Raw genomic sequence first — 24,120 nt, 5'->3', positions numbered from 1 at the left:
TCCAATTCATGGCTAAATTGACAGTTCGCACTGCGATATGCGAACTGATCAGTGGGTGTCGTTAGTTTTGTATTGACACCCCCAGCAATTCGCATTTGGCATTGTGATCTGCCTGCGAGTTGAGTGGATTCACAGGGTTCTGGCATCGAATATGTGTAAACCAGTACTTAGAGAGCCCTACTCAGAAGAGCTTACAATCTAATAGGGTGGGGCAGGTGCTACAAAATGTTGTAACTGTGGGTAATGAGTTGATGGAAGAGGTCAAAGATTAGTTGGAGTAGTGATAGACTTCCCTGAAGAGATGAGTTTTCAGGGATCGCCTGAAGGCAGATAGCCGGACAGGTTGAGGTAGAGTGTTCCAGAGGATGGGAGATGTTCTGGAGAAATCCTGGAGACGAGTATGGGAGGAGGAGACAAAGGAGCTTGAGAGTAGGAGGCCTTGAGAGGACAGTTTGGGTGATATTTGGAGGCAAGATTAGTGAAGTAGCTCGGGGCAGAGTTGTGAATGGCTTTGTATGTTGTGGTTAGTATTTTACATTTAATTGGCTGGACGATCGGGAGCCAGTGTAGGGATTGGCGGAGAGGGGTGGCAGGCACTGAGCGGTTGGTAAGGTGGATAAGCCTGGCAGCAGCATTCATGATAGACTGAAGAGGGATAATGGGATTATTACTTCAAAGCTAAACTGCAGGATATATATTAGAATTGCATAGTTGCATAGGTCCAGCTTGGCACAATGCAGGTGTACATATCTGATACCTAATAGACTACTGGGGAAGCTGGAAGTCACTGTAGTAGTCACCGGTACTACAATTATAGCAGCAATCTCCTGGGTCCTGCTGGTATTCTGTGCGAACAGCTTTCCCTCCGCACACGGACTACAAGAACTCACTCGGCAATGCTGCCATCGCTAGAACTCCTTGAACTTTTTTTTTTTTTTTTTTTCAATGAGTACAATGTGTTCTCTGATTGGATGAATCAGAGAGGGGGAATGGTGTCATCATGCCCACTTGGATCAGGAAAGGTATGTGATCCTGGGTGAATTGGAGAACCGGAACGGTGTCATCGTGCTCACTTGGATCAGGGAAAGGTATGTGATCCTGGATGAATTGGAGAACGGGAACGGTGTCATTATGCCCACTTGGATCAGGGAAAGGTATGTTATCCTGGATGAATCAGAGGGGGAACGGTGTCATCATGCTCACTTGGATCTGGGAAAGGCATGTGATCCTGGATTATTTGGAGAACGGGAACGGTGTCATTATGCCTACTTGGATCAGGGAAAGGTATGTTATCCTGGATGAATCAGAGGGGGAACGGTGTCATCATGCCCACTTGGATCAGGGAAAGGTATGTGATCCTGGATGAATTGGAGAGGGGGAACGGTGTCATCATGCCCACTTGGATCAGGGAAAGGCATGTGATCCTGGATGAATTGGAGAACGGGAATGGTGTCATTATGCCCACTTGGATCAGGGAAAGGTATGTGATCCTGGATGAATTGGAGAACGGGAACGGTGTCATCATGCCCACTTGGATCAGGGAAAGGTATGTGGTCCTGAATGAATTGGGAAAGGGGGGAACGGTGTTATCACACTAACTTGAATCAATGTAAGTATGTGATCCTGGATGAATTGGAGAGGGGGAACTGTGTCATCATGCCCACTTGGATCAGGGAAAGGTATGTGATCCTGGATGAATTGGAGAACGGGAACGGTATCATTATGCCCACTTGGATCAGGGAAAGGTATGTTATCCTGGATAATTTGGAGAGGGGGAATGGTGTCATCATGCCCACTTGGATCAGGGAAAGGTATGTTATCCTGGATAAATTGGAGAGGGGGAACGGTGTCATCATGCCCACTTAGATCAGGGAAAGGTATGTGATCCTGGATGAATTGGAGAGGGGGAATGGTGTCATCATGCCCACTTGGATCAGGGAAAGGTATGTGATCCTGGATGAATTGGAGAGGGGGAATGGTGTCATCATGCCCACTTGGATCAGGGAAAGGTATGTGATCCTGGATGAATTGGAGAGGGGGAACGGTGTCATCATGCCCACTTGGATCAGGGAAAGGTATGTGGTCCTGAATGAATTGGGAAAGGGGGAACGGTGTTATCACACTAACTTGAATCAATGTAAGTATGTGATCCTGGATGAATTGGAGAGGGGGAACTGTGTCATTATGCCCACTTGGATCAGGGAAAGGTATGTTATCCTGGATAAATTGGAGAGGGAGAACGGTGTCATCATGCCCACTTAGATCAGGGAAAGGTATGTGATCCTGGATCAGGCAAAAAAGGTGCAGGCGTGATTTTTAAAATCGCAGTGCACTAAACTGCATGGACTCTGGATGGAAAAGGGGGACTTCTGTTGTAAAGACGTGGGACTGCAATATTATATGGTAGACTTCTGATGGAAGGGGAGCTGTAATGTAATGGGAGCTCTGATGTAATAAGAGGGGGCTTTCGATGTGTTGGGGGGGGGGGGGGGCGCTGATGTGACCCTATTTCTTGGAGCATGTTTATTGATTATATATATATTTTTTTTATTTTTTTTTTTGGCCTGTGAATATTTGTAAAATCTACAATGTGGTCCTCGTACTAAAAAGATTAGAGACTCCTGTTCTATTATAATGCAGTTGATCTAGCATATCCACAATGACCCCAAAAGGGAGCACCTAATATGATCACACTGACATTGCATCACTTCTGTCTGTCCCAAAAATCAAGTGTTCCAACACAAAACATTTGCATGACAATGAAACTATATTTTTAGCGCTACACTCGCCTTTCAAATGAAATTGATGGTATCAAAGAATGACTGATTTTTCAGAAATACATACAACTGTTCGATCTGCAATCTGGCGGTGCATGGCTAGCTCCTAGACAACACAGTCTATATTTAGTAGTGAGAATATGAATCCATAATTTCTAAAGGGTAAATTTCAACTACGGAAAATGACCCCTATACACAGATAACACACTCTTTTACATTAGGATTAAGCCTTACTTCCTCCATCCTTAAGCCATACTTAAACCTTGTACACACAATGAAAAAATCAGATGAATAATCGTTTTTGTTTTTCTTTTGCGTGCTAGTCTCGTATCGATAATGAAGGGGTTACTAAACTTTCAAAAGTTCTGGACAGAATACAAATTTAGAATTGATGTATTATATTGTAATGTATTTTTTCGTTTCTAAGCATGTGTGGTCTTGCTCTTCCGTTTTTTTCATATATACTGTACTGATTAAACGAAAATCATTTGTCCCTTTAATTTCGGATGAGCTGTCGTGATCGGCTCTCAAACTGTGTACTAACTATCAGATTATCGTACGATCACTTTAAAAGCGGTATTTTTCATCCATTTTTCTGATTTTGTGTGTACAGTACTAGGCTTTATGCAAAAATCTCGACAGGACACTTAGTCATACACTATATTACCAAAAATATTGGGACGCCTGCCTTTACACGCACATGAACCTTTATTGACATCCCAGTCCTAGTCTGTAGGGTTCAATATTGTGTTGGCCCACCCTTTGCAGCTATAACAGATTCAACTCTTCTGGGAAGGCTGTCCACAAGGTTTTAGGAGTGTGTCTATGTTTGACCATTCTTCCAGAGGCACATTTGTGAGGTCAGGCACTGATCTTGGACGAGAAGGCCTGGCTTGCAGTCTACGCTCTAATTCATCCCAAATGTGTTCTGTCGGGCTGAGGTCAGGACTCTGTGCATGCCAGTCAAATTCCTCCACCCCAAACTCGCTCTTTCATGTCATTATGGACCAATACTTTTGGTAATATAGTGTATGTCAGAGATTTTTTAAATACTGCTTAATTCGAAATCTGATAAACTGCCTTCCTGAATCCCTCCAAATGGAAAAATGATAGGGGTAAACAATTGGACCCTATGGAATGGCATAAGTTGGCTTTTCATCAAAATCATATACTGTATCAATACATCCTATTATTCAGTCAAATTTTAAAGTACTGGTATGATGTTGCTACATGGTACCAGCAAGGATTACTTCCTATGTACAATACCTGGTGCCTCAACTGCTTTAGGGGTTGCGGACAAGAGAGCACAGCCTACCATATTTAGTGAATGTGTCAAAATGTTAAGAGGTTCTGGATCTGCATATATAATTTGATACACAGTGTGACAGTGGTGTTGGGATGGGAGCAGTGCCAGTGCTGTGTGCAGGAATGGGGGGGGAAGTGACAGCAGAGACCTCCTCCCCCTTCACTCTACCTGGCCAGCTGAGAAGAGTAACCAGTCTCTGCCTCCCGATGGCTATGTAGGCTTGCAGCTTCAAACTCAGTGGCTCTGGGTGAGTGATCTGCTGTGCAGTTACTATGGCGGTGAGAATACACAGTGCAGCTGCGAACTCAATGGGTGAGCGGTTTGCTGTGCATTGATAGTACATTCTCCCATCATTGCCTCTGGGTAACTAGCAGAAGAAGCTTCTGGCAGTGGGCTCCCCCCATAGTGGCAAAACGCCAGGGCCCGGTCGCGACTGGTTCGACCCTGGTAGTTCCGCCACTGGGCACTTTCACCCTCTTCCTGCCCAGGCCAATTTTCAGCTTTTAGTGTTGTTGCACTTTGAATGACAATTGCACAGTCATGGAACACGGTTCCCAAACAACATTTTTAGCATTTTGTTTTAGACATTGTTTGATGGTAATTAATTAGAAAAAAGAGAGGGTTGCCCTTGGGGTGGGACTTTAAATGAGGTATATACATTCAGTGACCATAGTACAAAGATGGTAAAAAAATATGACAAATTTTATTGATGTAGTTGCATATGAATAATGACAACAATAAAACAACAACACAATGGCGGCATAATAGCATCAACAATACACATGAATAACAATATCGATAAAAATATGGGTTGCACTCATATATTGTAGTAACTCGACGCGTTTCGTGAGTCTTCAGTAAGCTCACTCATCAGGAGTATATATGAGATAAATTGTCTAAAAATGAATGAGACAGTAAACAACATGTTACTATATATGATTGAGGAGTGTGATATTGTAACATCTGTACATGAACAGAAATGAAAAAGATCACACTCACACATGACCCAAAGATAGATGGTGGATGCGTGCTCTCCCGATGCGGGGGCTGCCATGGTCTAACCCGGGAGCTGACAGGACTTGAACCATTGGCGAACACGTTGGGGAGACAGGAGAGGAATCAAGATTGTGGAAAATGAAGCTTCTGCTTGATAGCGAAGTATGGGCTGAAAATAAATGAATATGCATCTCAATGGAGTATATAATTACATTGTTTGTATCACTAAGTGATATCCAAAGGATCAAGATAAGTATAATTGTATAATAAACTGCATAAAGAGTCAGTCCAAGCAAATATTGTATGAAGCAGGGACCAGTTGCCTCTAGAAATATAGAAGGATCAAGATAAGTATAATTGTATAATAAACTGCATAATGAGTCAGTCAAGCAAATATTGTATGAAGCAGGGATGGTAATTAATTGTCACCATTATTTTTTGCTCAACAAACAAAAAGACTGACATTTTTGAAAAAAATAATATATTTTGTTTCTGATATAAAATGTTGTGAATTGGTAATTTTTCGCCTTCACTGATGTGCGCTGATGAGGCTGCATTGATGAGGAGGTACGGATGAGGCTGCACTGATGTGCGCTGATGAGGCTGCACTGATGAGGAGGTACTGATGGGCGCTGATGAGGCTGCACTGATGAGGAGGTACGGATGAGGCTGCACTGATGAGGCTGCACTGATGGGCGCTGATGGGGCTGCACTGATGAGGGGGCACTGATAATCTGCACTAATGGGCACTGATGAAGAGGCACGGATGAGGCTGCACTGATAGGTGGAATTGACAGGCTCACTGAGGATCAGTGCCCTGATTATCAGTGTAGATGCCCCCTGTGTGGATTGCCACTTATCAGCTCTCCTATAACCTGCAAATCAGCACTCTGATTGGACACATGGTAAAGACCTGCTGTAATTGGCTCTTTACCCCAATCTGGATCTCAGATCACTGCTAATGCACACTGCAGGGATCACGGAAGTACGCCAATAGACTTCTTCCCGGAAATCTGCGACTGCACTGTAGTCGTCGTTCGGCTATAACACAGTGATGAAGAGGGATTAACGCTAGAACAGTGGATCAGCAGCTTCATTGAATTCCCCCCCATATACAATATCTCCATAGAAAAATAAACCAGAAATTAGCACTAACCTAGCAGAACGGATGTCAAATTATAATTTTCTGTGTACATTCTTCTATTCACTCTCTTCTTTCCCTTCACTCCTTTTCTTTCCTACATTACGATGTTATACTTTCCCATGCAATCTTAGGGGTATGAATAATACATAGTAAACAATGTCATGCTTTAAAGCAGTATTCAACCAGACATTTATTATATTAAAGCTCACCAATTCTTCGATGTAATGGCTGCATTTGTTTTCTTTTTTAGGCTTTCTTTCCTCTTTTTTCACCTGGTGATCCTGCCAGTAAGTCTTAGTTTTTCAACAGAACAAGCTCCCCTGCAGATGTAGCAGTTGAGACAAACCATTTAACACTGGCAGGGGTGCTTACAAGGATCAGTTTTTATTTAAGCACCACCTATACAGTAATCCCCCGCTACATCGCGGTTCAGTTTTTGCGGTCCCGGTAATTCGCGGTTTTTTTTGTAATGTTATTTTACTATATAAATCATTAAAAATGAAAGATTTTTGTGTTTTCCATAGCTCTTGCTATGTCTCTCAGTATCTTTTATGTGTTTAAATGAGTTTCTATTGTTTTAAAAGTGTGTTTAAAGACCTTAAAATGCTTCTACATGTACAGTGACAGTAAAAAAATCATGCCTACAATGCATTTTAATAGGGTTTTTCTATTTCGCGGAATTTCACTTTTCGCGGCTGGGTCCGGAACGTAACCTCCGCAATGGAGGGGGGTTTACTGTATCCCAAAAAGAAAAACCTGTTTGCTGTAACTGCTTATAAAGCGCTGGCGCCCAGCTTCAATTTGTTAGTGTATCTAAGGGCTCATGCATTTGCATTTACAGGTTGTAAAAAAAAAAAAAAAAAATCACCAGCGTGTTCAGGAGAGGAGCTTTTAAACAGAAAGAAATACTTGATGTGCACATACATATGTACACATATCTAAACTCTAGGTGCATTTTAGATTTGAATGCATTCCAATGGCCAGAATAAATAAATAAATATTCTTGCCAAATGGAATCCATTAACACCAAACACTTGATGTGTCTAAATGAGTGTGCAATGTCTGGCTTTATGTTACATTTTCAGCTTTGGGTTTATACTGCTTTATGCTGGGTTCCCCCCCCCCCCCCCCCCCCGGTGAATGGGACGCACCGGACCTCCTGCTGCGAGCCGCTTCGCAATCCAGTGTGAACCTAGCCTAAAGGTGATAATAATGAAGCCTTGTATTTTTTTTTCTTCAATACTGGCCACTTTTGCCCCCTTTCTGCCCAGATCAATTTTTAGCTTTCAGCGCTGTCACATTTTGAATGACAATTGCATGATCATGCAACACTTTACCCAAGTGAAATTTTATCTTTTTTTATTTTGTTATGCCCCGTACACACGTGCAGATTATCTGCAGACTTTTGTCTTCAGATTTACCTTTTCTATGTAGTGCAAGGGCCTGCCGGATTGCATACAAATTGAAAGGGTTTAGGTTTGACCTCATATTATATGGTTTTGGTAAGTCTGCAGACAAAAGTCTGCAGATAATCTGCACGTGTGTATGGGGCATTAGATAGTTCAAGCTTTCTTTTGATGGTGTTTAATCACTGTTTTTTTTTTTTTTTTTTGTATTTGCTAAACAAATAAAAAGGACCGAAAATGTTTGCAAAGAAGTAATTTCTTTTTTTCTGCACTGAAAAGGCTCCAGTGATGGGCACTGAAGAGGCTCCAGTGATGGGCGCTGAAAAGGGCTGCTGAAGAGGCTGAGGCTGGGCTAACGGGCACTGATGAGGCTGAGGCTGCGCTGAAGAGGCTGAGGCTGTGCTGACGGGCGCTGAAGAGGCTGTGCTGACGGGCGCTGAAGAGGCTGCGCTGACGGGCGCTGAAGAGGCTGCGCTGACGGGCGCTGAAAAGGGTGCGCTGACGGGCCCTGAAGAGGCTGAGGCTGCGCTGACGGGCGCTAAAGAGGCTGAGACTGCGCTGACGGGCGCTGAAGAGGCTGAGGCTGCGCTGACGGGTGCTGAAGAGGCTGCACTGAAGAGGCTGCACTGAAGAGGCTGCACTGACGGGTGCTGAAGAGGCTGAGGTTGCACTGACGGGAAGAGGCTGCACTGACGGGAAGAGGCTGCACTGACGGGCGCTGAAGAGGCTGCGCTGACGGGCACTGAAGATCAGTGCCCTGATTATGAAAAGGGTAAAGAGATGTACTCCCTGTGCCCTGTCAGCCTTGCCAGTTATTGGTTCACCTTTCCTTATACAGATGCAGCGCGTGAGGAAAGGTCTGCGATAACTGGCAAGTCAGTTTACATGTGGTCAGCTGTGATTGGCCCTTTACCACACTGTGTGATCCAAAGGACACAGCGGTCACAGAGTGTGCTTGATGTGCCCCCCCCCCAAGGGGGTGCGCAGGAGGTGCGGGTGTAGGAGGATGTCCATAGAAGCCCTCCTAGGACTGGAGAGCTGCGCTGTAGCCACCTTTCGGCTAGGTGGGAAGGGGTTACCTGCTCTGTGCAGTGGTTTTGCATAGAGCACCCCCGATCCTCCTCTGGGGTCCCCCCTCCTGGTTCCTCCTGCTTCCGAGTACCCCCCCCCCCCCCAACAAGTAGCTTACTATGAGGGGTACTCCTGCATTGACACTCCTGTCACTGGATTCTTTTGACCTCTGCAGCAACCATTGGCTCTTGCTGCTCTCATTGAATCCAGTGAGGAGAGAGCGAGCAGCACCAAGCTTCTCAGGCACAGCGCTGGATGGAGATTGGGCTTAGATAAGTATTGGGGGGGGGGGGGACCTAAAAGGTTTTTACCTTTAATGCACAGAATGTGTTAACGTAAAAAAAAAAAAACGCCTTTAGGTTGCATTCACACTTTCGGGAAAAAGGAAAGCGTTTTGTTTGAGCAATTTACATGTGATTTTCATGTCAGCAGGCCAGCCCTTTGCATGTTTGTGTCTGAAAAGAAGCTCCTACTCCTATTTGTGCTAATTTTCAGTTGACATTGTGGCAGAATTGGGCGCTATTAGGGGACAATGGCACCCAAACGCACATTGTGCATCGATCGCTGTGCAATTTAATTCTGAATCCCAAATGGAACCTTGGCCTTTCCAACCACCTTAAGGACACTGGGAGGTTCTGCATGGAACATGTACTGAAGTGTTTTCTATTCCCATGCTTTCTAGGATTGGAATATGGAACAATGTACATATCTATTCTCCCCTCTATGCTTTCCCTTTAATATTAGAAAAGGGCTATTTACTAATACTGGAGCAGCTGTGTCCAGTAACCAATCAGCTTCTAGCTTCAGCTTGTTGAGCTGAGCTTTATCAGTGAAGGCTGTCAGCTGATTGGCTGTGATGCAGACCTGTGTGTGGATGAGAGGCTGGGTGCCATGCCTGAGGAGAGCTGTGATTAGCAGTCTCCCTCATACACATGCCTGCACCCAACCCCATCTCCTTCTGCAGGTACCTCCTCCTCCTCCCTCCCTTCCCCCTCCGCCTTTTGTTTTACTATCACAGGGAGAAGGAGAGAACAATTTCCTGTTGACACCGGAATATTTAGAAAGTGCAGGGAAGGAGGACCGGGAGAAGCTGGCTGGGGAAGTTTCCTGTGACTAGCAGCCAGGCCAGCCGTGCTCGGATGAGGAAAGTTTGTGTGGCCGGCCTGGCAGGCTGCATGTGCCATCATCAGGGAGTCAGGTGCGGGGGATCCAGGGGCTGAGCACACCGACATACCCAGCACAGCTCGGCCTGCACACACAAGGAATGTGATTTTCTCCTGTCTATGCCCTCCTATGCTGTCTGCTGATGGCTGAAGCCTGGCTGGAGGAAGAGGAGGAGGAGCTGAGGGACAGTGCTGGCAACAGGAGACACAGGAGGTCCAACCTCAACCAAGCTACAGGTAACCATGGGAAACCGGGATGGATGGATGGATGGATGGATGGGCACAGGGTCCTACAACACATGGACACCACATCCATGCTACACTGGTCTAATGCAGCCTTTCTCTACCCTTTATAGCCCCCAGAATCTGAAGGAGGACCCCCATCCTCCTTGCTGCACTAAGCATTACACCCCCCAAGGGCCTATTCACACTATGTGCACTCACCTGTGCTTTTCTTCCCTCGAATCGCAGGTAACTGCAATGACACATAGAAACCTATAGTTATCTGTGTCCTGTTCACACCACAACGCTGTGTTTTCTCTGCGTTCCACAGCTCTGCCTTGTATATTATTGCACAGAAATGTGTGTAAGGGCCTATTTCTTTTCCAACAATAGATTTTTATCTTATTATATATTATTGGGTTTATTATTATTATTATTATTATTATATATTTTATTGTTGTTATTATATATTTTATTATTGTGTTTCTCTGCGTTCCAGAGCTGTGTCATTTTATGTAGCATGTTTGTATATTATTGCACTGCAACACAAAGAAATGCGTGTAAGGGCCTATTTTTTTATTGTGTTTATTTTTATTATATATTATTTATTGTGTTATATAATTTTATAGGTATTATATCATTTTATTATTGTTGATAATTATATATTATGTTGTTCTGTTTCTCTGCATTCCAGATCTGTGCCATTTTTATGCTCTCTGTTTGTATATTATTGCCCTTCAACGCACAGAAATGTGTTTAAGGGCCGGTTTACACTTTTGCGAGTGCGGCGATCGCATGCAATTCGGAGCGCACTGCTCCTTCATTACATGCGATCGGAGGTGCGGATGCAAATTCAGCCATACACTTTGTATGGCTGAAAATCGCACTGCACCCGCACAAAAGACGCACAGGACCCTTTTTTCCAGCTGCATCAGGATCGGATCGCACAGTGGTTCACACTTGTGCGATCCTATCCTGTGCGAACCGTCAGATCGCACTGCGATATGCGATCAAACTGGGGGTGTCATTAACATTTCATTTGCCACTCCCTGCGTATAGCAGTGTGAACTGCCAGATGTGCGGGTGCAATGCGGGAACAGGCTGCGAATTCGCAGCCTTCCCGCATCGCACAAGTGTGAACCGGGACTAAGGGGCTATTTGTTTCAACAATATATTTTTATTATATATTATTGTGTTTATTATTATTATTTTTATGATATATTTTAGTGTGTGTGTGTGTGTGTGTGTGTGTGTGTGTGTGTATATATGTATGTATATGTATACGTGTGTGTGTGTGTGTGTGTGTGTGTGTGTATGTGTATATATATATATATATATATATATATAATTTTACATTTTTATTGTGTTTCTCTGTGTTCCACAGCTGTGCCATTTTATGCAACCTGTTTGCATAGTATTGCACTGCAAGGCACTGAAACGCGTGTAAGGGCTGGTTCACCCCAGATGCATTCCAGTGCATTTTTTTTTTTCCCTTCATCAAAAATACAGGAACAGTAGGTCATATGGGTTCCAATGGCATAGTTCACACTAGTGCAGTACGTTCCAGGACAGTCAAAAAAATTAGAACATGCTACTTTTTTTTGCACTGAACTGTACTGAAACGCGGCAACACACATTACAAACCCACTAGACCGCATTACAGCAAAGAAAAAAAAAATAACCTTTTAAAAAAAAAAAAAAAGGGAAAAACGCATTGGAATGCATTAAAAAACATGCACGTAGAAACTCACCCAGAATGAGTTTTTGTTGTGTGAATTGTGAATTTTTATTTAAGATAAGATCTAATGCAAGATAAAGGTGCCTGTGAAAAAAAAAAAAAAGATGAAATCCAAAGGGAAACAGGGGGGTGGTTTCTTCCCCCAGCTTTTAGGTAATGTTTCCAATCTTTTACAGGTCTCTGAAAGTATAGAAATAGGAATAAGTTATTCCTTTCACACTTGTGTGATTTGTCTCGTGACTTTGTACAGCAAATTCGGATGACAAATCACACAACGTTCTTTTCAATGGCACCTGTTCAAATCGCTACAATTTAAAATCGCAGCGACTTAAGAGGTTGTAAACCTCCCCAAAAAAATAAATAACCCAAGACAAAGGCGTAATGAGCTAGTATGCATCATATACTAGCTCATCATGGAAATACCTTAGAATGAAGCTCCCGCAGCGCTGCCTGCTCACTGCTGACACGGCCAACGTGTTCACCTGTCTTCCTTCCGGGTTTGCGTCCTCCGGCCATCTTATTGTCCCGAGCCGCGCTAAAGTCACTCCAACGCATGCCCGCGGGAGCCTGCGTTAACGGCGCAGGGTTCTGAAGGAACGGCGTGGACGGCGATGTCACTGGCTGCATGCAAAGTAAATATATCCTAAACGGTGAATGTTTATGATATATTTACAGTACCTAAAGGTAAGCCTGATCATAGGTTTACCTATAGGTACAAGTTGCAGAGGAAGCTTTACTTCCTCTTTAGGAAAAAGTCCCTTTACTATTTTGGTGCCACTTTAATCCATAGGATGTAAAGTCGAATCAAAATTGCACCAAATGTCGCATAAACGTTGCACTGGAAATCATGAGTCTTTGGAGACCCGCTTATGTGAAAGGAGCCTAAAGTAGGTTCTTTAAGCACATACATAAGAGAGCGATTTAGGCCTCTTTCACAGGGGCCTCTGATGAGGTCCGCCTGTAATTTTTTTTTCAGGCAGACCTGATCGGATGCTCCATGTACCTCTCTAACCGCTGACACCCGCTGCTCTCCGATCCGGTCTGTGGAATCCAGACGGATGGAAACCCTATTTTCCATCCGTCTGGATGATGGGATCGGATGAAAACAGACAGGCGGTCCATTTTCATCCAATTTCCCATAGAGAGTGGGGCTCTGACAGGTCTGTCTCGGCACAGTGAGCGGAGATGGACCTATCATCCGCCTGCTCAGCGGGGACAGTGGCGGCTGGTGCGTTGGGGGCGCAGGGGCGCCGCCCCCCTCCCCCCATCCATGCGTCCGGCCCCCTAATCTACATGCGGGGCGCTGGACGCATGGAGTTCAATAGGGTTTTTTTTTTTTTTAAATCACCTGATTAGAGCCAGAGGCTCTAATAGGCTTCAGAAAAGGGTGGACCCGGGGCGCAGAGCAGTGCGCCCCGAGCCCACCCATTGTGTGACAATAGTGAAAGAAAATTCGCTATTGTCACACGGATCCTCCTCCTGGCCAATCAGGAAGCGGGTCCGAGACCCGCTTCCTGATTGGCCGAAAGGCGAACGCATGCCATTGGCAGAGGAGGAGGCGAGAGGACTCGAGGAGATGTGGGGAACTGAGGAGAAGCCGCCGCTGCAGGTAAGTCTCTCTGCATTGAAGAGGGCACGCTGGTCACTCTGCATTGAAAGGGGGCACAAAGATCTCTCTGCATTGAAGGGGGGCACGGCACGCTGGTCACTCTGCATTGAATGGGGGCACGCTGGTCACTCTGCATTGAATGGGGGCACGCTGGTCATTCTGCATTGAATGGGGGCACGCTGGTCATTCTGCATTGAATGGGGGCACGCTGGTCATTCTGCATTGAATGGGGGCACGCTGGTCATTCTGCATTGCATGGGGGCACGCTGGTCTTTCTGTAATGAAAGGGTGCACGCTAGTCTTTCTGTAATGAAAGGGTGCACGCTGGTCTTTCTGTAATGAAAGGGTGCACGCTGGTCTTTCTGTAATGAAAGGGTGCACGCTGGTCATTCTGTATTGAAAGGGGGCACGCTGGTCATTCTGCATTGAATGGGGGCACGCTGTGGACATTCTGCATTGAATGGGGGCACGCTGTGGTCTCTCTGCATTGAAAGGGGGCACGCTGGTCTCTCTGCATTGAAAGGGGGCCCGCTGGTCTCTCTGCATTGAAAGGGGGCATACCTGGTCTCTCTGCATTGAAAGGGGGCATACCTGGTCTCTCTGCATTGAAAGGGGGCATACCTGGTCTCTGCTTTGAAAGGGGGCATACCTGGTCTCTCTGCAGGGCAGAAAGCCCGTGTGAAAGGACACTTATTCAGACTGCAATACACTTAGCGAAGATCATGGAAAACTGTTAAGCGGGAAAATAGAAGGCTATAGAATTGAACATCAACCAGTAAAATATACATTTTGTAGAAAGAAAAAATGATACGTGCTAAAGCGTATCAGAGTCCAAAATGGAGTTAAAAAAATAAAAATGAATTAAAGAATAAAAAGAATGTGTTTTAAAAAGGGACTCATTGACCAGGTACCCATTACTGTAAAGGAAAGCAGGGCAAAGGTCAAAAACCAAACCTAAAAAAATTTGAGAACAAAAGAGTGGAAAAAGTATCCAAGGGAGCCAGATTTTCTGGAGACAATTCATTTACAATTGTTTCTACTTTAACACGTTAGAGCACCTACCGCTTCAACATGCTTTTGTGTTTTTAAATCTTCTGTGATGCTTTAGTAATGCTTTAATGAAGCTTGGCAAATGCCGTGTGTGTGTGTTGATTTCCGATTTGTTTTAAAGGGGCCTAGAGGAACCCCAGCTCAGCAGTACCCCCACTCAGCAGATCCCCAGCTCATTAGTACCTCTGTTCAGCAGATCCCCAGCTCATTGTTGCCCTCTTTCAGCAGATCCCTTGCCCAGTAGTAACCCCCAGATTTGCTGATCCCTTGTTCAGTAGTAACCCCCAGCTGTGCTGATTCCCCCCCCCCCCCCTCGCTCAGTAGTAACCCCCAGCTCTGCTGCTGATCCTCCTCTCTCTCTCTGGTCCCCGCTCACCTCCCGCTATATTGCTCCCATGCGGGACACCACACGTGACATTGCTAGTTTCTCCTGTTCTGGTCCCTCAGCTCTGCAGATATATTTGTATGTCATTATTATTATTATTTATAGTAGATATAGTGTTTTCTACTGACAAGTGAAAGGAGTTACATGAGCCAGGGCCAAAGTTCTCATAATATAAACACAGTGGCTTGTTGGTCTACATGTCACGTGACAAACTAAAAGGTCCATAAAAGCCACTGATGTTATATTTGCTAATTGGTTGTATGACACGTACGTGTGTGTGTGTGTGTGTGTGTGTGTGTGTGTGTGTGTGTGTGTGTGTGTATATGTGTATATATATATATATATATATATATATATATATATATACGTATGAATACATACAAGTAAGCGACCTATTAATACATCAATTCTAAAACTTATTTTATTTATAGTTTTACTGGTAGTTTGTTCTGCAGTATCCATCCTTTTCATATTTTATTCTTAATATTCAAGTGAAGAAACTAAATTGTGTTTAAAATATAAAAAATGTCACCAAAACAACCTTTCTCAATCTTTTTTAACATTGATTATCCCTTGAAATACTTTTCTAGTCTCGGGAAACCCTGGTAATCACTTTATCTTCCACTCACAGTACATTCTTGTGGTGGCCAGTGGGAAGCATGCCCCCCCCCCCATCTTCCTCCTTACATTGGTGGTCAGTGGGAAGCATGCCTCACCTCCTCCTCCTTACATTGGTGGTCAATGGGAAGCATGCCCCCCTCCTCCTCCTTACATTGGTGGTCAGTGGGAAGACTGCCCCCCTTCCTTACATTGGTGGTCAGTGGGAAGAATGCCCCCCCTTACATTGGTGGTCAGTGGCAAGACTGCCCCCCCACATTGGTGGTCAGTGGCAAGAATCCCCCCTCCTTACATTGGTGGTCAGTGGCAAGAATGCCCCTCCCCTTCCTTACATTGGTGTTCAGTGGCAAGAATGCCCCTCCTTACATTGGTGGTCAGTGGCAAGAATGCCCCTCCCCTTCCTTACATTGGTGTTCAGTGGCAAGAATGCCCCTCCCCTTCCTTACATTGGTGTTCAGTGGCAAGAATGCCCCTCCCCTTCCTTACATTGGTGTTCAGTGGCAAGAATGCCCCTCCCCCTTCTTACATTGGTGGTCAGTGGCAAGAATGCCCCTCCCCCTTCTTACATTGGTGGTCAGTGGCAAGAATGCCCCTCCCCTTCCTTACATTGGTGGTCAGTGGCAAGAATGCCCCTCCCCTTCCTTACATTGGTGGTCAGTGGCAAGAATGCCCCTCCCCTTCCTTACATTGGTGGTCAGTGGCAAGAATGCCCCTCCCCTTCCTTACATTGGTGGTCAGTGGCAAGAATGCCCCTCCCCCTCCTTACATTGGTGGTCAGTGGCAAGAATGCCCCTCCCCCTTCTTACATTGGTGGTCAGTGGCAAGAATGCCCCTCCCCTTCCTTACATTGGTGGTCAGTGGCAAGAATGCACAGTGCCAGATTACCCTGTGGAAGAAAATCCTCCCTGCCGAGGTGGTGGTATACGATATTCTGGGTGAGGTTGGGAAGATTTGGGGTCTTGAGAAAGGCAGGGATCCTCGGGCAGTCTGGATAAGGGCTTGGAGGAATATCAGACATGCATTTGGTGAACCCATTCACAAATCCTTCTATGAATGGGGAGCGGAGGGGAGGGTTGTCACACAGCGCAATGCACCACAATGCACTATAGTGTGTTGCAGCTCTGTGCAGCCCAGATGCAATGCCGTGGGTTGGGGTGCTATTCAAAATGAAAAGGGCAGTACAGTGCATCAACGCATGTAGCGTGCAATGTGGTAATGTGCATGCTCCTGCAATGATATAAATCAAAATCTGACATTTTCTTCAGGAGTGCCTATTTACTCATTTGTGAACACGTTTTGAAATGTACATTAAAGATGAATTCCAGGCTTTTAGATATTTTACACAGTTGCGTATTAACTTTTTGAGGAACCCTCATATATTACATGTGGCTGATGCCCCTAAAGACATCGCTACCTAAGTGATCTCCACTTGTTTCCAGGTCCAGTGCTTAGCGGCCCGCCTGCTGCATTCTACAAACAGGAGGTTGGCCACTCGGCATGGGGACTATTCAGATAATTTTATGAACGAATGTGAAGCATACTGTATTGAGCAAGGTTCAAAGGTGACAACATGCTCTCCACTTAGTCCAATCAAGCAACGCTTTGCATTCTTTCAGAAAATACAATTCCAGAGATAAAACTATAATCCTACCACTTTATAAAACTCTGGTCCGACCACATCTGGAGTATTCTGTCCAGTTCTGGTCGCCGGTCCTCAGGAGGGATGTGTTGGAGCTGGAGAAGGGCAACTAAACGAATTAGGGGATTGGAGGACCTTAATTATGAAGAGCTTCTGCAATCGCTTGATTTATTCTCCCTGGATAAGAGACGCCTGAGAGGGGACATGATAGAAATTTATAAATATCTCAATGGTGGTCTCAGCATAGAAAATAAGCTATTCAGTCGGAAGGATTGCATGAGGACTCGAGGACATACAATGCGTCTGGAGGAGAAACGTTTTAACCTCAGGCAATGAGGGGGGTTCTTTACTGTTAGAGCTACAAGATTGTGGAATTCTCTACCACAAGAGGTGGTTTCTGCGGTAAGTATGGTGGCTTTCAAAAGACTCTTAGACGTACATCTCAAGAATCAGAACATTCAGGGGTATGAGAGATGATTACAGCCACACACACCTACACAGGTTGAACTGGATGGACTATTGTCTTTATTCAACCTCACCTACTATGCAACTATGAATGCCGTCTGACCACCTATGTTCAGACGGAAGCAGAGTGCTGTTCAGAATCTGATCCAGAAGCAAGTGGAAATCACTGGAGTAGTGGTGTCTACTTCAGACATTTCCAGCTTCCATATGCCAAGTATGGTCTATACATAGTTACATTGGTCCAAGCTAAGTAAATATGTAAAAATATACAGAATAATGTAGCCTTGAGGCATACTACACTAGTGATTCAAAACCAGCTCGTCTTCCCTTCGCCAGTGGCATCACTCTGCCACAACCTGAACAATGGATGTGCTGCTCCCTCACTACTGATGAAGATGTTGGTGCATTTCAGCCAATGTAGGAGCAAACTTCCAAAATGATTGAAAATGATAGATGTATTTAGGTGGTGAAGTTGAATGTAACTAAATCAACTGTCATCTAGCGTCTCAGAACATCAATATAAAACTAGCATTACATGTTACTGGCTAAAAGTGGTTGAAATTTCTTGAATTACTGTATTTATGTTTATAAACTTGGCAAACTTTTGTTGCTTTCAGTTTGGTTTCCACTACAAATGTTTCCTGCTTTAGGCAACTATATATCATAAAAATCAGTATAGAAATCAAACATTAATTTTTAAGTTCCATTTTAGTACTTCCGATCCATAATCACCCCATTTTCCATCATTTATTCACTATCCGCAACAGTTGTGAACAAAGGTCGAGCAGTACAGCATTTCTTTCCAAAGTACAATAAGGTATTCATAAATAAAAATAAAGAGCAGTGCCTGTATTCTCCCCCCTTCCATGGAAATGTATTCTCCTCAGGATCAGTGCGCACTTTGTGGTTTTCTTACAATAATCTGTGTATGTGAAAGATCCTGGGTCTATTCTAGCATCACCAGCTGCAATTGGGGGGTTGTATGGTGTTTGTGTCAAGCTTTTCAAAAAAGTGGGATGGATGCCAATTTTTTTTCTTGCTACAGGCAATAGGAAGAGAGTGCCCCACTACTCCAAATCAAATAAAAAATGTTATTAGAATTATACAAAATATGACAAATCAGATTTCGTTTTTCCTGTATGTTTTTTATGAAGGGCACTTAAATCACGTTTCTTCTAGGCAAATGTAATATAACTTAGAATGTGAATTCAAGTAGTAATACGAGTGACTTTGATCCTGCTATGTAATACCCAAAGAGCATGTTATACACAGCTATAATGGCTATAGCAGAAATCTGCACAAAAACTATGCATTATCCTTTTTATCTGACAAATCGGAGTAACCCCCCCATATACAGAGTCGGATTATGCAAGTAGTAGGTACACATATGCAAGTAGTAGGTACACATTTCATGTGTGCTAAAATTAATGCAAACTGCTGTAAACATGGTTGAAATTCTATGTATAGCCAAAACATTGTCTTGTCATTTTGGATAGCAGGGAGATGGTTTAGTAACTTTGCTATCCTGGTTAGGTAGATTCATCCTTTTTGTTTACCCTGGTGAACATTTTTACAGAGACAGAAAGTGATGGAAAATCCAAACGTTTAAACTCTTCACCAAAACAAGGGGTACATCTTTTCAATGGGGATACCTGTTTCACTGACAGCTGTTAAAAGGAGAACTCCCTCAATTTTTGCAGGGATTTTCTTCACATGTTTGTCTCTGGGACAGGAAGTGTAGGGAAATCTCCCCAGTCAGTGATTTAAGTGGGGTACACACTAGTAGAAAATCTGCCAAAAATTCCCGTCCGAGGTAAAATTGTACGATTTTCGGCTAGTGTGTACACAACTTTCAGCAGCAGATGCCGACATTTTCAACGAAACAAAAACGGAGGGACAAACACCAAAATTGTTATCGTCTGTCCCCAGACGACCAATTTTTGTTTAATGTGTATGCAGTACGTCCGAAAAAACGGATACGAAAGACCGCGCATGATCTGAAGTTGCTGACAACCCGGAAGTCTAGGAACAAATGTCCCAAAAAAAAAAATCGGACGAGAAATTTTGTGAACATTATGCACTGTCAACTAAAAACAGTTATGAATGCTGAGCAAGAGAGAGAAAAATATCGGAGGATATTTCGTCCGATTTTCGTCAAGTGTGTACAAGCCTTTAGGGAAGTGGGAGCCGGTGAGTTGCTTTGTGTAAAAGTGCACTTAAGCCTTAAAATGTATACAGGGAGTCAACACATTGATCCAGGCTTAGCTATAGTGCACTAGACCATCTCACTTTCTTTTGTCGGTGATCCTGAAAACTACTCTTGTTTGTAATGCAGGAGAAGTCTTCCCAAACACACTCGCCTCTAGGCTCATTGCTTAGATACAGAAAGCCTGATGTTCCAAAAAGTAAAAAGACCTTTTTAGAGCCACCACATTCAAGCCTACATTGGAAGTGTAATTTTCATTACTGATACATAAATCTGAGAGAGAAGTAGTTACATACTGGAGGCTCAGGAAGCAGACGCTTCCATTACATGTGTGAGGTTCTTTGTGAAATCTGGCTACAGGCTATTATATAGCACAAGGGTCTCCAAACTTTCTAAACAAAGAGCCAGTTTACTGTCCTTAATACATTAGGGAGGGTGGACTGTTGCCAGTGGGAGTGGAAAATGTCCTGTGGGAAAGTCAGTGGGAGTAAACAGTGCCTTATCGTTGGTATTAGTAGGAGGAGTAGTGTCCCATCAGTGGTGGGGAGCGTGGTGTCCCATCGGTGGCATAGCGCCCCATCTTTGGTGTCGGTGGGAGGAACTATGTCTACTGTTGCTGACAGTGGGGGGAATAATGCCCCAAGGGCCAGGTAAAAGCAAGCAAACGGCTGCAGTTTGGAGACCACTGATAACGGCACTTTGATTAGGATATACCAGGTGTATTTTCCACCGTTGGCACAGCTACAGTGTTAACTAGATTGAAATCACTTGTTACTGAGAACTGCACTTTATTAAAAACAGCCATGATCTTTTCATATGCTGGGCTCAAGATAAAATGCAAAAAAATGAGTGATCGCAGACAGAATGATTGGCCGGAGCCGCGGTGACGTCACTCCCGCGCACGCGCCGACAGTCACGGGGCTCTGAAGGAACAGCACATGCGCCAGTGATGTCACTGTATGCATGTAAGGTAAATATCTCCTATACGGTACATGTTTAAGAGATATTTACAGTACCTATAGGTAAGCCTTATCATAGGCTTACCTATAGGTAAAAGTTGCAGAGGAGGGTTTACTTCCTCTTTAATATTCTATGATGCAGTAAAACACTTTTTAAAAAGTGTGTACATTAACATGGACTCTTCTCCTATCTACCACTTTGTCTTCTATCCATAATTTAATATATAGAGTGTTATCTCCGCTTCAAGGCCACCTGGACATTCTTTAACCCGACTATTGGGTAATAATTCACTTGAGTGATCAGCTTCATATACAAAGAAGGAAGTGTAAAAATGCAGCCGGCTTGGATGGAACTGAACAGAGCATTTAGGTCCCATACAAGGTGACACAATGGGGTTGATTTTCTAATACTGGAGTTTCCAAAATCTGGTGCAGCTGTGCTTAGTAGCCAATCCGCTTCTAACTTCAGTTTGTTTAATTACGCTTTGGCAAAGAACCTGGAAGCTGATTGCTTTCTATGCACAGCCGCACCAGATTTTGCACTCTCCAAGTTTAGTGAATCAACCCGAATATGTTTGAGAACCTGGAACAAAGTTGATAAAGATGCGCTGATTAGAAGGTGGGTTGCTGCACTTAAGTGATCCTTAATAATGGAGAATAAATTGTGGAAAATAAATAGTAAAGGGTGCATATATTGCATTGAAAATATTCAATAACTGTGAATAAATAAAACAAATACCAGATATGAAATAAAAATATTAACACAAATGTTATGTGATTAAACACCTCTATACATTGTGTTAAATAATGTTAAATAAATAACAAGCTTTTGACAAAAGTTGATAGAGAAAAAAAGTCCGATCCCATGTGTAAAAAAAAAAAAAGGACAGGTTTCACCGCCGGTGACATAGAGTGAACTAGTTAAACGAACTGCTCCAAGTGCTCCTAGATCCACCCAAAGGTGGAGTAAGGTAATGGGCACTTACCAAAAGGCTGTGGATTAGCAGCGATAAATGACCAAACTTTCCAGTGCAAGATGATAATCCCCTTCCATTCACATTCCCAGACCGACATCCATGTCAAAACAGCTCATGAACTCCATAGATATTGAGGGACGTGTAGAAAAAAGGGGACTAATAGTGCATTACCTTCATAACAATATCCGTTTATTGATAAAAAGTTGCACACACATCCATGCTGTTAAAAAAAAAAAGCAAATGGTACACTGTTATAGCACTGCGATCTGAGCCCACCCAGTTGCATGACAATAGCTAATTTAATATTTGCTAGTATCAGACTGGTTCTCCTCCCAGCCAATCAGGAAGCGGGTCATGAGACCCCTTTCCCGATTGGCTGAAAAGAGAAGCGATTTTACTGGCCATTGGCCAGGAAGAGGGAGGAGATTCACAGCCAGAGGAGAATTGCAGCCACTCAGCCATCTGGGAAGGAGGAGGTAGGAATGCTGGCTGTCCGGCCGTCCCTCCCGCGCGGGGGGATAAGGTGGATTTGCCTGCCTGGGGTGTGGAGATTTGCCGCCCCCCAAAATTATCATGCACCAGCCGCCACTGCATGGCACTACTCCCGGTTTTTAACATTGGTGTCCTATAGAAAATTTTTCGTCAGCTTGACATGGCACTGCTGCTGGTTTTTAACATTGGCGTTTATGGGAAATCATGGGCAGCTTGGTAAGGTACTGCTCCCTGTCTAACATTGGCGTCTATGGGAAATCTTGGACAGCTTGACATGGCACTGCTCTGGAACCATAAGTAACAGGGACACAAAACTTAGGGAGCACCAAGAAGGGACACAGGACTACAACATATGCTATTTTGTGGCCCGCCAGCTTGCCTAGGTAATCTACCATATTATAGTCCTGGGTCCCCCTAACGCGCTCCCTAAGTTTGGTGTCCTTGTAACTTATGGTTTGGGAGCAGTGCCATGTCAAGTTGGCCAAGATTTCCTATAGAGCTAGTGTATTTACATGCATTGAGAAGTGAAAAAAGGTATTGCTTAACTTAAGTACATTTTCGTTTTACATACAGTGGGAATCGAAAGTTTGGGCACCCCAGGTAAAAATTTGTATTAATGTGCATAAAGAAGCCAAGGAAAGATGGAAAAATCTCCAAAAGGCATCAAATTACAGATTAGACATTCTTCTAATATGTCAACAAAAGTTAGGTTTTATTTCCATCATTTACACTTTCAAAATAACAGAAAACAAACAAATGGTGTCTTCAAAAGTTTGGGCACCCTGCAGAGTTAATATCTTGTACTGCCCCCTTTGGCAAGTATCACAGCTTGTAAACGCTTTTTGTAGCCAGCCAAGAGTCTTTCAATTCTTCTTTGCGGTATCTTTGCCCATTCTTCCTTACAAAAGTCTTTTGAGATTTCTGGGCTGTCTGTCACGCACTGCTCTTTTAAGGTCCATAGATTTTCATTTATGTTGAGGTCAGGAGATTGTGAAGGCCATAGCAAAACCTTCAGTTTACGCCTCATGATGTAATCCCCCATGGATTTCGAGGTGTGTTTAGGATCATTATCCATTTGTAGAAGCCATCCTCTCTTTAACTTCAGCTTTTTCACAGATGGCATCAAGTTACTATCCAAAATTTGCTGAAATTTTATTGAATCCATTTTTCCTTCTACTCGTGAGATGTTCCCTGTGCCACTGGCTGTAATACAACCCCAAAGCATGATTGATCCACCCCCATGCTTAACAGTTGGACAGAGGTTCTTTTCATTAAATTCTGTGCCCCTTCTTCTCCAAACATACCTTTGCTCATTCTGGCCAAAAAGTTCAATTTTAACCTCATCGGTCCACAGAACTTGTTTCCAAAATGCATCAGGCTTGTCTATATGTTCATTTGCAAAGTTCAAACACTGATTTTTGTGGTGAGGATGTAGAAGAGGTTTTCTTCTGATGACTCTTCCATGAAGACCATATTTGTACAAGTATCTCTTTATAGTGGAATAGTGTACCACAACTCCAGTGTCTGCCAGATCTTTCTGGAGGGATCGTGCAGTCAAACGTGGGTTTTGAATTGTTTTTCTCACAATCCTGCGAGCTGTTCTGTCTGATATTTTTCTTGGTCTTCCAGATCTTGCTTTAACTTCCACTGTTTCTGATGACTGCCATTTCTTAATTACATTCGAACAGAGGATATTCACATCTGAAAACGCTTTGCTATCTTCTTATAGCCTTCTCCAGCTTTGTGAGCGTCATCTATTTTCAGTTTCAGTTTTCTAGACAACTGCTTAGAAGATCCCATGGTGCTGATTGTTGGGGCAAGGTCAGATGAGTCTGGGCATTTAAAACCTTTGAGATTGACATCACCTGGTCTTCGCAGACGATGATTGAGAACAATC

At 43.8% G+C, this 24,120-nt stretch overlaps 1 protein-coding gene across 3 annotated transcripts in view; it reads left to right on the top strand.

Moving 5' to 3' along the window:
* The first annotated feature begins 9,632 nt into the window (after positions 1–9,632).
* The window catches only part of SH3D19 (SH3 domain containing 19), a 153,619-nt gene continuing 139,131 nt past the window's right edge, over positions 9,633–24,120 (top strand). For all 3 annotated transcript variants that reach the window (XM_082258100.1, XM_082258101.1, XM_082258099.1), the window contains exon 1: positions 9,633–10,100. In XM_082258100.1, coding sequence (XP_082114226.1) covers positions 10,007–10,100 — 94 coding nt within the window. In that variant the 5' untranslated portion in view covers positions 9,633–10,006. The remainder of the gene's footprint in view (positions 10,101–24,120) is intronic.

Source organism: Pelophylax lessonae, assembly GCF_965119305.1.
Source record: "Pelophylax lessonae genome assembly, chromosome: 1".
Lineage (NCBI taxonomy): Eukaryota > Metazoa > Chordata > Amphibia > Anura > Ranidae > Pelophylax > Pelophylax lessonae.
The sequence above is the reverse complement of the archived record's forward strand: the minus strand, read 5'-3'. Positions and strand labels throughout refer to the sequence as shown.